This window comes from Plecotus auritus, assembly GCF_963455305.1.
Source record: "Plecotus auritus genome assembly, chromosome: 7".
Taxonomy (NCBI): domain Eukaryota; kingdom Metazoa; phylum Chordata; class Mammalia; order Chiroptera; family Vespertilionidae; genus Plecotus; species Plecotus auritus.
In genome coordinates, this window is record NC_137774.1 from 151,345,104 (window position 1) to 151,361,213 (window position 16,110).

The 16,110-nt window shown below is 45.6% G+C and overlaps 1 protein-coding gene across 4 annotated transcripts in view; it reads right to left on the reverse strand.

Moving 5' to 3' along the window:
- MED10 (mediator complex subunit 10) overlaps positions 1–15,881 on the reverse strand; it is a 29,089-nt gene extending 13,208 nt beyond the window's left edge. For 2 of the 4 annotated variants that reach the window (XM_080678581.1, XM_080678582.1), the window contains exons 1-5: positions 15,676–15,860; positions 14,418–14,501; positions 11,623–11,725; positions 9,734–9,865; positions 3,718–3,963 (exon numbers count right to left, since the gene is read on the reverse strand). In XM_080678581.1, the coding sequence (XP_080534707.1) occupies positions 9,767–9,865; positions 11,623–11,725; positions 14,418–14,501; positions 15,676–15,797 (408 nt within the window). In that variant the 5' untranslated portion in view covers positions 15,798–15,860 and the 3' untranslated portion in view covers positions 3,718–3,963; positions 9,734–9,766. Of the gene's footprint in view, positions 1–3,717; positions 3,968–9,311; positions 9,866–11,622; positions 11,726–14,417; positions 14,502–15,675 lie in introns of those variants that run through there. The other 2 variants (XM_080678580.1, XM_080678579.1) reach the window with 2 other exon arrangements.
- Between the last annotated feature and the right edge of the window lie 229 nt (positions 15,882–16,110).

The window sequence follows — 16,110 nt, forward strand, 5'->3', positions numbered from 1 at the left end:
TTGCTTGCCGTATAAGATAACATTTGTACAAACAAAGGACTACTGAAGCTTAACAAAAGGTGCAATAAAAAACTGATCCAAATCAATACCGTTTAAGCCATTATATATATGGGAAGGCTGCTGAGCTCTAAGCTGAGTAAGATTTCCGGATGGACAATGTAGACAGCGAATACATGGTTATTAATAATAGTAACGATAATGGCCTCCATTTGCTCCTGCAATGCAATTAGTTTCACAGTGGGGCATGATATACATCTGAGGACTAGCATTCGATTTTCACTCGCACCCCCAACTTAAAGGGGTTAGACAACAGTTTACATAAAAGGCCCATCCTGTGTTTTGCTTTGTGCCTTAATTTCATAACTCAACCTCACCCTGAGCCCCAGCTGCTTCTTTTGATTAAATCAGTGGACAACTGTGTTAGCAGCCTCTTGGGACGCTGATGCTGCAGCCTGCGCATGCTCGAGAATTAATAAACACCACGGCACGAATGGGCTGCCCAGAGGGCACTTAAAATATGTGCATCTTCCCCCAATACTCTGCCAAGGACACATGAGGGTCCCTGCGGGCTTGACTGGGGGAGGTGAATGGCGAGCATGTGAAAGGGAGGGCAGAACCAACCTCTTCTTCATTCTGAGCAATCTCAAACTCAGCCCCTTTGTGGGAGGGAGGGCGACTGAGAAGGACACAGATCAGAACTCAGGGCATTTTCAGGGGAAGAGTGGGAGGGAGAGGGAGGAAGGAGGTGGAGGGAAAACAGACAGAAAGAGGAGGCGGGAGACCCGTAAACTCTGGAACTGTCTATTCATCCATCACCTTCCCCAGCCTCGGGAAGGCAAAGGCGCCAGGAATAGCAAGGTCGAAAGAGATGATCACAGATAAAGGAGAAAAGATGAGAAGTTGAAAATAAACTGGGGGTGATGCTGTAAAGAGGCTGCTGCTACTGATACAGACACTGGCACTGCCGCCAAGGCAGGAAGACAAGGACCACTGTCTTCCTAGACCCCCAGCCTCCCTCACCCATCACAGGAAGTGTTTTAGAGCCACTGTGCTTCCAAGTTCTTCCAGCTCTACACACAGGGGTCGGCCACCTCAGGGACCAGGGCCAACACCTTCCGGCTTTTTCAGCAGTTTGTGCATTTCAGCTGCGGCATCTGGACACTGATTTGGGACACACAGACGGGGCAGAGGTGAATGCAGCCTAGGAGGCACTGGTGTTGACCTGGGGAGGGACGGTGTCACTCACCTGCAGCTCATAATGCAAGGAGAAATGGCCATGAACCCCAATGCTGCTCTAGCATCTTTACCATCGATGTTATTACTGAGCATTCCCAGAGTGAGCCTGTGGAGGACCCACGTCCTGGTCCTTCTCATTCCAGACTCTGTCTAGATGGTGGGATGTGACACAGCTTTCCTTGTACCTTGTGCCTTTGGTTCCTAATATACAAGTCCCCACATATTTGCCAAATAACAAAACTTAAAAAATTGGTAACACTGCATCTGGGACCTAAACTTACTTATATAAAATTTAAAGTTCTAGCTTTAAGTTACCCCTACCAGTAAGTTTCTTCAGGAAAGGACCAACATCAGCACCTGGTATGTGGGGATCGAGGTCTCTCTCTGTTCTGTATGTGCCAGAGCCAGCCCTGAAGGTTGCCTGACAATTCCTGTTCCCAGTCCCCTCCCCTCTTGCCTGCCTCTGCTCTAGGTTGTAAAAGCTAAGATCTACATCACCTAACCTCCCTTGCAACTAGGAGTGGCCATGAGATACCATTGAGATCAATGACATGTGGGCAAAAGTCTCAGAGGGAGAGCCCTTCTGGAATAAAATGGCAATGCCTCCACAGGAGAAGTCTTTTTGCCCATCACCGTTTGCCTTTCTCTTCTATGTTCTCCCTATGTGGAATGCAGAGATGATGCCTGGAGGTGCAGCAGCCTTCTTGTGATGTGAAGACAAAGCCACTTATTTTCAGTTATCCAATTTATTCCGTTTTAATTTATCCAGTGCGATCTAGTATGTAAAATTGTTTTTAAATTTCAAAGTATTGCCTTGGTCGGTGTGGCTCAGTTAGTTGCATCAAAAGGTTGCCAGTTCCATTTCTGGTCAGGGCACATGTCTGGGTTGGGGGCTCCGTCTCCAGTAGAGGACGTGCAAGAGGTAGCCAACTGATGTTTCATTCTCACATCAATGTTTTTCTCTCCCTCCCTCTCCTTTCCTCTCTCTCTAAAAATCAAAATATATTTTTAAAATATCATTAAATAAATAACTTTTAAAGTATTATTGATGTTATATAAGATTGCTCACTCCTAAAAGCCTTTGAAACTTCAAAATTACTGAAAACAAAAATAAATGTTTCTGAACCATTGTGAAAAATCCTAGTCCGATGGGGACTCACAAAAATAAAATGTCAGAAAAGCCCCGCTGAAAGCAAGATTCCAGCAATCCTGTTTGTCTCCCACATGAGTCCCCTAATTACTGGGCAGTAAAAGGCCTTGTGAAATGTAACTCAATCACAGAACCCCAAGGAGCTCAGGTAAACTGATAAAGTGCAGAACTGGACGTGGACTGGGACATGAAAGAAAACAAAGGGACAAGTCTGACAGCCTGAGCACCATGTGAGGGCGGTCCCACCTATCTGCTGCTTTGCTGATTTCAGATTCTGCACCAGACGATGCTATAAATAAAGTCAGAAATAAATATTCCATCAGCGCATCCCTTGTTCTTGCAGCCTGTGTGTGTTCAGCTGCAGAGCAATCCTGGCCTCCCTTCAGCTCTCATTATCCTAATGGCTCTGCCATAAAAATGATAAAAAATAAAAAAAAAGACTGCTCCTGTGACCACACTTGTCTGTGCCCACTTCGCAGGAGCGGCCAATCTGTCTGATTCCATGTCTTGGCAGGAAAAGTTTAGAAGGAAATAACCAAAGGCCTGAGCACTGTCTTACCAAGCATGTCGTTGCCCAGCATGGGTACATCACAGTATCTCCATCTTCCTCCTCACCCTCCTCCAACCGGTGCTAAGTGTCCCGCTGGGCCAATGTGTGAGCAGCCAAGAAAACCAAACAGCTGCTCTGGGAACCAAGACTAGCAACGGGACTCAGTAGAATTAAGAGAGAATTAATCAAAGGAAGTGACTCCTATTGACTGGTCACTATTTCCTGGCTTATTGAGTGAGAGCTAAAACGTTCCAAGCACGGTAGAGAATACACATGGGTGTCTGTCTGTTTGGACGCCATAACATCTGCACATGTGGGAACATGGACCTGAAGCACGGGCTCTGGGTAATATAAGTAACTATAGCCAACGATGGCCACGAATCAGCACTGGCCTGCTCCTGTATCTCCGAGGTACTTTAAAACTAAATGGATGTGTGCATCGCATATCTTTGTGTTCACAGTGTATTTATCAAATGAAGCAAGCCATTTTCAATGTTTGTTTTTAAAATGGTACTCACAGAAATGCTTAGTGAGAGCCTCTGGATGATGTGCTACTGGAGGGAGTCTGTACTCACCAGCTCAACAGAAAGATACAAACATCCCCTCGGTAGGCTCACATCAAACAAGGATGAGGATGTGCAGTGTGGGGTCACTGCATGTGTCAGCTATCCTCTCCTGGAGCATCCACAAGAGCATCACCCAGCACTGCCCCACATGGGCCCCGGATCCCCTCCGTGAACCTCGGTCCCAGAGCTCCCGAAGTTCCCACAGAGGCTATTACCTGTGTCAGAGCTGCCTGGGCAGCACACACCTTTCCCGCACTGCTGGGTTTTCCTGCTGCATGAAAGCCAGTCCCACCATCAGCACATTTGCAATAATGAAGATTTACTGAAGTGTGTGCGTGCCAAGGCCGTCCGCAAAGATTCCTGCTTTCTCAGCTTTATAACTTTCACTGTCACCCACATTTCTTCCTTATCACCGAGCCAGAAGGCCTGTGTATTTTTCTTCTTTTTGTATAATTCCGTTTCTTCCTTTCAAAAAGCAAAAAAGAATCATATGGGACAAGGAAGAAGACAAATGGTGCTGTCTTCTCATGGACACTCACTAGATTAGTGTTTTTACAAGTCCTCTGTCTTAAACTCTGAAGGTATGGCCTGTGTCCACTGGGAAAAGGGGCACAGATGTGTACTGTGGGCAGTGGCTGGGCTCTGGGCCAGAGGCACCTGTCTCTTGCCATGTGGGCCTCTCCATAGGGCAGCTCCCAGAAGGCAGCCAATGTTCTTGTTTAATACAGCTGATCTGCCAACCGAGACCAGTCAGGCTGCAAGTAAGAGAAACAATCTTCTATTTTATCTTTATTTTTGGTCTCCTTGTTATAGTGATTTCACCTTCACCTTAATACAAAACTATTTGTATTATTTTCATTTTTACCTAAGAAATATAAGTACATGCATTAAAATTTTTATGTTAAAAAAAAATCAATGAAATCTAAAGTTGGGGTGCAACAATTCAATGATAACGAATATTATGTAATAAAGTTATTTGTATTTAGTATAGCCCTGGACCAAAATGGTATTACAATAGATTCTTAGAAACTATAATAAATTGGATACGAAGTCATTTTAGAGTCATATAAACATATGGCTGTACCCTTTAAGACAAGCAATGTTCTTTCTATAACAATAGGAATAGCTATCACATATCTGGATCTTTTTGTCAACAACCCAAATTTGGCCAAAGGCTGTGTGAGGGTCCCAAAAAAGGAAAGAGGCAAACATGAGAAGGCCCCACATCGCTGATCCAGAGACATCAGCTCAGCTGGGCAAAGGCAAAGTTAATGGACCAGAAGTCCCTGCTAAGCACCTGCCCTCAACAGATCCTAAATGGGCCAGGATGAAGGGAGTGAATGAGAATGTGAAGCCATTTGAACCAGGTATTTTTTTTTCTGTGCAGAAACACACAGGGTGATCCGGGAGGACCATTTCACAACCATCTCCATTCAAAGTTTCAGTTACAGAGTCCTCAGCCAGCCAACCAGAACTGCTTTTGATGGAGTCTGGCCATTTTCTTCATATCATGAGCTCTGCCCCCTGTTATGTCATAGAGTGTAGATATATGGTCTGGGCAACACCCAGAACTTTCCTCCTGTGGGACTAGAACAGTCCTCTCTAGGGTCCAATGCAATTGTGACACTTCACTTCCGTTCTGTCACACAATTGCTTTGTGCAGTTTCACTTGGCCACTGCTGGATCCATGCATGATTCCCCAAATACCTAGACTTGTTTGTATCAGGCACATTGTAAATCCTAGAGCAAGCATGTCAAACCCGCGGCCCACAATGAATATTTTTGCAGCCCAGCCAATATAACAGTATGTAAGAAACGTTTTAATAAAAATTTCGTAACTTAATTTTTACAATATCCCGTTACACATAATCCTATATAACGAAAGGCTAATATGCAAATCAACCGAATGGCGGAATAACCAGTCACTATGACACACACTGACCACAGGGGGCAGACGTGCAACACAGAAGCTGCCCTCTGGTGGTCAGTGGGCTCCCACAAGGGGAGTACTGCTCAGCCAGAAGCTGGGCTCACAGCTGGCACATGCAGTGGCAGTGGCAGGAGCTTCTCCCACCTCTGCAGCAGCGCTAAGGATGTCCAACTGCCGACAGTCGGGACATCCCCCGAGGGCTCCCAGACTGCAAGAGGGAGCAGGCTGGGCTGAGGGACCTGCCTGAGTACACAAATTTCATGCACAGGGCCTCTAGTTATTAATAACGAACTACAATGTTAACTAATGACTGATTACTATAATCATGTTGCATTAATTTCCCTTACGTGCCTTACAAGCAGGCACACCATTTCTCTCCACTAATACTAGCAGGGAATATTTTAGCAGCCAATCGCCATGTCATTAATCTTGGACTGACTTGTTTGGCGTGTGCGACAGGAAATATTTTGCTTTCAGAGAACAAGAAAAATAGGTTTATTTGCATTACGCTTATTAATTTGTGCAGTTATTCAGTGTCTGCTAAGTTAATGTTCAAGAAAAAATATTTTTATTATAATGTTCTACTATTTTATGTTAACGATTACTCATTTATTTTAGCCCTTTGTATTCCGCATGTCTCTATTGAAATAAACCTACATTTCTATGAAAATTGAAGCTTTTTTTTGCGGCCCACATAAACTTAAACCTTGTTTATTTGGCCCATGTTAGCCTTTGAGTTTGACACGTTTGTCCTAGAGCAAAGGAACGAGTAAGGCTGGCATGATCCAGGCTCTTAGGGAGATTACAGTTTCTGCTGTAACTCTCAGTGCCTTTGATACCGAGTGTCAAAGGAAAGATTAACAAATAGACCAGCTCTGCTCTGAGGTCTCAGAGAAGGTGAACTAATGAAGGTGCTTTTACACTGCAACCTGAAATATGAGTGAAGTAGCCAGGTAGGGAGATAAAGCATGAAGGAAGGGAAGTGCTGTGTTGGGAGAACCAAAGACTAGCATCAGGGAAGTAAAAATAGCAAGGAAATGGGGCATTTAGGAGACTTAGAGACGCCTCCATACAAAGGCAGAAGTGGTGAGGGAGAAAAAGGAGGCAAGAATGATGGTCCTGGACACAAGGCAGGGCAACTTCTGAGGGGGAGACACTAAGGAGATGTTTGGATGGGAAAGATGTTGAGTCCAGCTTTAGGGACACTGAGCTGGAAGCACCCGGAGGACAGCCAAATGGAGAACAGAAAGTCGGGTTAAGGATGTGTAGGACTCCCTTAGCAGGGATGTATACAAACCTGAGGATCTTGGCACGGAGTCTAACTGGAGCCATGAGATGGATGAGCTTGCCCAGGGAGAAGGTGTACAATGAAAGAGAACCACTGAGAAACCCAACACTGAATTCATAGGTGGAGTGTGTTGATTAGAAGTCAAGGGAGGAAAGGACTCACTTGAGTGCAGCAGCCCTGGAGGAGTGGGGCCTAGAATCAGCATTTTTAATAAGCTCCCCAGTGGTCCCACCAGTAGGCAGATCACTTTGGAGAAACACTCACTCCAATTTGCATATAGCTTAGATTACCATAGGTAGACTCTTAATTAATGCTTGTTGAACAAACTTGTTTTTTAATAATATACTAGAGGCCCGGTGCACGAAATTCGTGCACGGGGATGTGTGTCCCTCAGCCCAGCCTGCACCCTCTCCAATCTGGGACCCCTCAAGGGATGTCCAACTGCCCGTTTAGGCCCGATCCCAGTGGGATCGGGCCTAAACGGGCAGTCGGACATCCTTCTCACAATCCAGGACTGCTGGCTCCCAACTGCTTCCTGCCTGCCTTCCAGATTGTCCCTAACCGCTTCTGCCTGCCAGCCTGATCACCCCCTAACCACTCCCCAGCCAGCCTGATTAATGCCTAACTGCTCCCCTGCCAGCTTGTTTGCCCCTAACTGCCCTCCCCTGCAGGCCTGGTCACCCCTAACTGCCCTCCCCTGCAGGCCTTGTCCCCCCCAACTGCTCTCCCCTGCAGGCCTGGGTCCCTCCCAACTGCCTTTCCCTGCAGGCCTGGTTGCCCCCAACTTCCCTCCTCTGCTGGCTTGGTCACCCCTAACTGCCCTCCCCTGCAGGCTTGATCACCAACTGCCCTCCCTTGCAGGCCTGGTCCCTCCCAACTGCCCTCCCTTGCTGGCCATCTTGTGGTGGCCATCTTGTGTCCACATGGGGGCAGGATCTTTGACCACATGGGGGCAGCCATCTTGTGTGTTGGAGTGATGGTCAATCTGCATATTACTCTTTTATTAGATAGGATAGAGGCCTGGTGCACGGTTGGGGCCCAGCTGGTTTGCCCTGAAGGGTGTTCTGGATCAGGGTGGGGGTTCCCTTGGGGGGTTCCCTTGGGGCATGGGGCGGCCTAGGCGAGGGGCCTGTGGTGGTTTGCAGGCCGGCCACACCCCCTGGCGACCCAAGCAGAGGCCCTGGTATCTGGGATTTATTTATCTTCTACAATTGAAACTTTGTAGCCTGGAGCGGAGCCAAGCCTTCTGCTTGCTCGTGGTGGGAGCCATTTCTATTGGGATTTATGTATCTTCTATAATTGAAACTTTGTAGCCTTAAGCAAGGCCTGGGCCAGCCAGGGTGTGTGGAAAGCTTGGCTTCCTCCATCGCCGGGGGCAACCCTAGCCTCCTGCTCTTTCCAGCTCCATGGCTGCTGCCATTTCTGTTTGGGTTTATGTATCTTCTATCATTGAAACTTTGTAGCCTTGAGTGGAGGCCTAGACCAGCAAGGGCAGGCGGAAAGCTTGGCTTCCTCCATTGCTGGGGAAACCCAAGCCTCCCTCCTGCTCTCTGTGGCTGTACCCATCTTATTTGGGTTTATTTGCATATTCGCTCCTGATTGGCTGGTGGACGTGGCTTGTGGGTGTAGCAGGGTGATGGTTAATTTGCATACTACTTTTATTAGATAGGGTATTGGCAATTTCTCCTTATCATTGCATATATTCTTTATTCTTTCATTCTTTTTAATCACTGTGTAGTACTCCATCAAATGGATAAACCATAATTTAATCTAGCTACTGTTTATGGGCATTCAACTTACTGCTTTTCCTTTCCCTTTTTTTCCTATTATAAACAATGTAATAATGAACATCTGCCTATTCTTCCATAATGTATCTTCTTTTTCTTATTAGTGTAAGAGCTTTATATACAATATTTAGCCCTTTGTCATACATAGCCATATTTTTGCTTAGCTTTTTGTCTTTGAGGTTTATATTGTGTTTTTGTAACTTCATGTTAGTTTGGGGTATTTTTTAACATTTATATAGCCAAATGTATTCATTTTTTCCTATGTAGCTTCTAGGGTTTGTGGCATTCTTAAAAAGAACAGCTGCCACCTAACATCGCTGGGTCTTTAAAGAATCAAGCATTGTATGCTCTTTCTTGGATCAATGGTACCTCTGTCACTTGGACGGAAAGGTTATTTCTGTCCAGGTGAGTGGCAAGAAACAGAGCAGGCTATCTGGTTGTTCAGGGTTACCATGTGACAACAGCAGTAGTCAGCATCTGGGTCGTCACTAACTACAATAATACTTCAACAAGCCATTCACATATTTTTTATTTGATAATAATGCAATAAACTACCCAGGGACATTACTGATGTTCCCCATAGATGAATATTTGCCTTTGAAACTAATACCTCGTTATTTCAGAGCTTGAGGGCAATAGAAAATTAGTATGGCAACCCTGAACAAGCGTAAATCCCATGATCCACTTCCAGAAGAACAAATTTTATGAATATTATTCACACTTTAGGGAAGTAATAACTGACTGTTTACAAGATGCACTGCACTACACTGTAAAAATGTTACAAATAACATGGAGTAAGTCATGTAAGTACTTAAATGACTTTATTATATGCTTATATCTAATTGAATCCACGTAAACAGTCACATTGAACACGTTCTTTATGCACTATACTTGAAAATATAAAATACAAAACCAATTCCAGTACTTCTCATATTAAACCTTTTCTTTAATTTTTTTTAGCTTTCTTTGACATTATAATAAAATGAAAAAGTACACAAACAGAAAAGTCTTAGGTAATATTTTTAAACCCTTTACTTTACCTACCATATTTAATATTTCCGAGATAATTCTGCCATACAGGATCAAATGCATCACACTCAAAAATGTGCGCTCACCAGCCCTCTGCAAAGAGGGGGCCGCTGGCAGCACAGCTCTACAAAGCCCTCTAGGCCTCCTGTCTCTGAGGCCGCTCAGTCACAAGCTGCCTGAAGGTCATGGTGACTTACACAGCACTAGATGTTCAAAGAGGAAGGATGAAGTTACGACGGGGGGTGGTCCTCTCCTCGGATGCTTCGGTATTTAGCCATGTCTTCTGGAAAAACTTTAGAAAGCTCTTGAATCAACAGGCTTTTAAATTTCTAAGAAGAAAAATGTACACTGTCAAAACAGCTTTGTTTGTAACCCATCACCCAAGTTAAAGACTACCCCCACCCCTATAGCCTCTGAAGGAACAGAATCTGCTTTGCCCTCACGCAAACCCATGTTCCAATGCTGCCTGCTCATTGCCCACGGATGCAATACTTGGTGAACCAGCTGCAAATAACACTTAGAACTATGTTACAGGTACATTAAGAACTACCTGAAAGAGAAATTCACCTTCAAATACAACTTCTTCCCTCCTGCTTCTAAGTGAAAACAGGCCATCCTATAGGGAGCCAGCCACACAGGTGGAAATGATTTTTGCACACAGCACACGTAACAGGAATCTTCAAATAATACTTAATTAAGTAATTAATGATTCGAACCACATCACACACACTGTATGCAAACAGCTCAATCAAAGCTTTCAGAGGACCTGGAAACCTGTCTACACCAAATGCCATGGCTTCCTGACCCTATTTATCCACTTAACATTCGTTGTACACCAGTCTTAAAGGCAATTAAGTACCTATCAGCACCTCAAAATCTTTCTTATAAGCTACACTAAGAAGAAGCTGTGTGGATATAAACAAAGATATAATACTTACACAGGCAAGAATACACTCTCTAAAGTGACTGCACTCCAACAGGATAATAAACACACACTGCGCAAAGGCAGGCCATGGAATGGCACAGTGACATTCACAGGTCTCAGACAGAATGACGCCAAGCGACAACAGAGGCAAACTGAAGATAAATCATACAGTCCCCGTGCAGTACCTCCAACAGGAAACCTCTGCATCACCCACAGAAGCGTGGTGGGACCAAGCAGAACACATTTGGACCACACCCTGTCCATATAGAGGAGATTTCTGCTTGACAATGCAACTCATCCACAAGAGTCCAAAGAGTCACAACTCACTACTGATTAACGTTGTATAATGCTCCAAGGGTGACACCGAGTTCAACAGCAACTCAGTCCCAAGCTGACAAAATAGAAATGAAGCCATATTAACAGTTACAGCAAAGCCACCTCCAGGCACGCTGCCTATCATCAGTACAGATACCCTGGGGGGACACTGAGAAGCCCTGCGACCTCACAGGTGACGCCTGTCACTGTCATCCTGAGTGTCTCTCTGCTTGCTCCTCACACTGTCTGACCCTAAGAGGTCACAAGAGAAACGGAAACAATGTATCTGGGCCAGAATCAGGAATGGGGGTGGAGAGGCAGGAGGGCTCATTGTATGAGGCCAACAGAAATGGGAAACCAGAAAAGGAATGGCACCATCCAATTAGAGGAAAAAACAAACCACACAGGCTCCAATTGGGACCTCATTTGAGTGAATTTAAGTACGAAAAAACAACTTATTTCCTGTTGTAGATGCCTCATCAGACCTTTCCTAGACCTCATCACAGCAAAGAAACAGAGCAGGTTCTCTGTGGAGAACTGTGTGACAGGGTATATGGTATAAAGGAGTCTGGAGTCAGAAGCTGGAGACCAGCACCCGCTAAGAAAAACAGAATGAGGATTCAAGACTCCAAACGAAAGAACCACAATTACAGGAAAAGGCCCAACAGAAGGCATCACTGATATTTAACTTTGTTTACTACCTGGTATACAATTCAGAAATCTCAATTGTGTAATGTAATAAAATAGGTGATGTTTTACCAAGTATGGAAAAGAATGACAGTCTATTAGCCAAATTTGCTTTTTAAGGCTTTATGTCTTGACGTTTTCTGTTTATAGGAGCCTTACCTTCATTGTATCAATCTTCCCTTTAACTTGTTCATTTTTCGCCAGAGCTCTTTCCAGGCACTCTTTGGTGTACAGTTGTGGGTTTCGACCTTGATCTATATATCTGGAAACAGGAAACATCTAATTAACACTCTCTTGGCTGATATCTATTCTCAGTTATCAGTTTTCTTAAGGAAAAAAAAATTAGTTGTATATAACTTCACATGGCCTGTTCAGAAGAAACGGTGTCCAGGAGCCAGGTACGTTAGGATTCCTTCATTTATACAAGAATAGATGATGTTCTCTCATATTACTTGTAATAACATGAACAACTCATAAAATCAAGCAATGATCACTTAATAACCTGGCAAGCTCCACAGCCACACCACTTCACATGTGCAGCATCGATGCCTCCCAAAGGCTTCATGGCCATTACCTTCTGATCCTCACAACCTGCGAGTTTAGGAATCTCTTGATAAGAGAGAACTAAAAGTGGGCCAGGGCTTCAGGCCCAGCAACATGGGAGAGCCCTCCAAGATGCAGCCTACACTCCAGGTCCCCGTCCCCTGGGGGATCCTCTGTGGAGGGACCTTGGGCTGCTGGAAGAAGTGGGGAGAGCTGCAAGCGGATAGCCGGGCCCTGCTCACCCCAAGATTACTTTAAAAACTGTTCCACTCTTTCAGTTACATTAAATAACCTAAGTAACTTGAATTTAACAGAGACAGGGATTCTCTCCAATAATTTCTTAACAGTATAAAACTGTTTCTTGAAATTTTCAACACTTGTCTCCAAAATGTATTCATTATCCCAAAGATTTCCCTAAGCATACTGCCTAGACAAATATGCACATTTTACCAGCTGTAGGCCACCTGCCTACTTCTGTACCCTGAAGACCTTCATATCACTCAATTAAGTTGAATTATTCATTACAAAGAAACAAAAATTACCACACTAAGCCCGATTTATGTATTTTAATGCGTCAGTTAAAAAAAATGGATCACTTCAGATCGAAGGCACTGTTAAGTTACTGTTAACAGCATAAAAACTGGCCTCTAATCACGGCAGACAGCAAAAATAAATCACAAGTTCTAGAAATTCCATTGTATTGCAATGTTTTTTAAAATGATGGAATGAAGGAAGCAGAATTATGGTTAATTCTAAACAAAATCCGTCCATTTCTGGAGGAAAAAAAACCTTACAGGTTCAAGTGTCCTAAATAAACAACCATTCAACAGCAATATTATTCAGATTGGCCCCCACTTCTGCCAACACACCACCCTGTGAGGTCAGAAAGTGCTGGACAGAAAGGCCCAGACTTACATGTTTATCTTTGTTACAGACACAATGTGTCTGGCCAAGTATGTGTAGGCCACTGTGAGCCTGGAAACTCCTTCTACTTCATGCAAAAATGAATAACAGTTTGTATCACTGCTTATTAGAACCCAGAGGCCACCCCATTCCCAATACCCTAAGTGAGTCTCCACTGCCCCTTTTGCCCACCTGCTGGGGCTGTGGCTGAGGCCGAGGCCCCAACTTCCCCTGTCCTTTAGCAACCTCTCCCCAACATCTTACTCTCATTTGTCCCTCTTTAATGACTCAAGTAGTTAATGGCATCTGTCAGTACACCCATTCTGTACATTCATGACCAGAAGAGCACTGATGAGGAAGGCAAAGTAGCCTCCACCTTCCCACACTTCACAAGCCGGCATCATCACCAAGAATCCAGAGCTGGAACACATGTACATGACCTTCACCCACCTGAAGCCAGAGAACTCAGTGGGGCTGACTGAGAAAACATGACACCATGGCCAAAAGGCGAGGATGGAGCCAAGCCCGTGAAAACTGCAGCCTGAGTGTCCTATCTTTGTGGACAGCTGCTGAGCTGTTGTTACTTGTATCTCTAACTTCTGGGGATGTAAAATAACAACAGCTCTTCCTTTATTGTTCAAGGAAATTGGTGGTTTACATATGCAGTTATACCACAAAAAGGGCTAGCATGCTTTTGTAGATGGAGCCAGATCCAGGAGGGAGAGGCTGTCTGTCAGGAAAACAGTACTGGATGAGGAAGGACAAGTCCAGGATTTTAGTCTTAACTCTGGCACTGACTAGTGTATAGCCCACTATAGTTATTTACCAGTTCCTTCACCTGTGAAATCAGGGGTGTGATAACCAAACCAGTGTGATAAAGCTTGGATTAAAAAAACGTAAGAAGTTTATTTCCTGGATGCATTCTCTGGGCCATGACTGTGGTAGGCACTTATAAACTCCTGTAGAAAACCATGAACAGCCTTCCCAAACTTACTTGGCCTAAGAAACTTTTTTTTCAACAGAGTGTGTATATATATATATCGACCTCCCAGAAGTAGCAGTCCCAGGGCAGTATCAGAGATACTAGACCAGATTACTTTTCAGGTTGTTTCTGGCTGTAATTTTTTTAAAATACAACCCACTTAAACCCACTTAAGACTTTCTACCTTTTTTTTCTCTTTTTTTAAGTTAAAAAGGGAAGTTATATGGCTGTCCTTCTAGCTAAACAAAACTTTGAGGGTCTATGATGTTTTTCATATTTCATATACCTCTATTCACAAGTAACTCTTTTTCAACAATATTGAGGTTTTTAAATTGCTAATCCCATCAGAACAGGAAACTCCATGTGGGCAGATGTATTTGCCTATTTTCTTCACTGGCATATCTCCAAGCACCTAGGCTGTGCCTACAACCTAGCAGCAGGTACTAAAACACCCATGACTGAAGCAGTCATTACACTACAATTAAACAAGAATTATACTTGAATGAATATCAGAAATGGTACTTACTCAAAAACTTCTAAAGGTACAGTAATATCATGAAGTTGCTGTCTGCACTTATCAATATCCTGTAAGCCAGTCACGATAAAATTCCTGGGGGAAAAGGCAAAAATGGGGGCATTTGGTTAATTCTCCATGACACCATGAGCACCACCCACAAAAGTGATCCTTCCACATGCGGGGGTTACACATAGCTCATAACTTTTTGGTTACGTACAGAATTCCAAGGAAGGACTTGGAATTAGAGAATATCCTCAGATCTTTGTTGATTTGCTTCATAAACGAGCAATTGCCAATACTGGGGGGCAGGAACCAATCCCCTTGAGAATGTAATAAAAATATGAACCTTCTCTCAAAAACAATTACCATGATATGCATGTGATTTTGTGTGTGGGTTTCAGAACACATGGGGTAGTGGACTCCAGCTTAAGAACCCATCCTCCAAGTCTGGGGGGAAGAATGCCATCACTACCTGGTTGAATTTTAGATCCCCTGGTGGGGAGCCTTCCTACATCACCGGGCTAGTCCCACAGTTCTGGGTATGTAACACAGGGTTGCAATTATGTTTGTAAGCCTATCCTCCCTATAAAGCTGTGAGCTCTTCTCTAGAGCATTCTCTTTGTGTGTTTGCCTCGGTCCAGCCTAGAGCCTAACGCTATGGCCAGCACAACGCTGCTGCCAAAAAATATTAGTTAATAAACGGTCTGCGGCCTTTCTCACCGCCCCTCCCTTCAATTCCTCCACATTCAAACCTATGCAGCAGGTGGTGTCAGCAGCCCCGGCTTCCCGGGCCCGCTTCAGAGCACTCCCAGTGAAGCCCGCCTCCCCTCTGGAGAGAGGCAGACTCTGAATTCCCCAGAGTTCAGGAGGAAACCCTGGGAGTCACAAGTGCGCAGGGAGAGGCTTAGATAATGAAGCGTGACTCCCTCGGATGTGGCCCCAGTACAGAAACTGTATTGTCTGGCATAACGTCTCCGCATGGGCCCTCAAGGTCCCAGCAAGGCAAAGCGGGAAGGAGGCGGGCGGGCAACAGGCGGCAGCTGCGGCCCGCCCTGGAGCACAGCCTGGAGCGGAAGGAGTCCGAGAGGGACCAGGCCCAGAGGAAAGGGGGAGAGAGGATGAGGCTCTCCGCCCGGCCCTCGCTCCCCGACCCCCGCTCCCGGCTCTCGGATCCCGGTTACCCCTCCCCGACCCCCTTTCCGGCTCCCAGAGCGGACGCCGCCCGGCCGGCCCCGAGAAACGCCGGCGGACTCGGGCTGCCACTTACAGTTTTTGGTTGAGGCCGGCCTGGCTGCTGGGCTGGAAGTCGCTGACGATGATACCGAGCTGCCGGATGTTCTCCACGAACTTCTCCAGGTGCTCCTCCAGGTGGTCGAACTTCTCGGCCATGGCCCCACAGTCGGCTGCACCACCACTGGCGTCGTCCTGCTCCGCCGCTTCCTGCTTCCGCCCGAGCCTACCACCACTTCCGTTTCCTCTAGGGGCGGGAGGAGGGGGCTGGATCTGGATCCTGGAGTGCCTTGGGGGCGGGAGGGGCGGGCTTTATCTAGGCCCCGCCCCAGCAGCCCTAAGCGGCACCGGTGAGCGGACAACCAGGTGTCAGTCGTTAGGCCTCCCCAGCGTGCTGCAAGGGCCGCAAAGGGCCGGTGGTGAGGACCCGCAAGACCCCGCTCTACTTCCGCTGGCCCTGAACAAGTTCCCT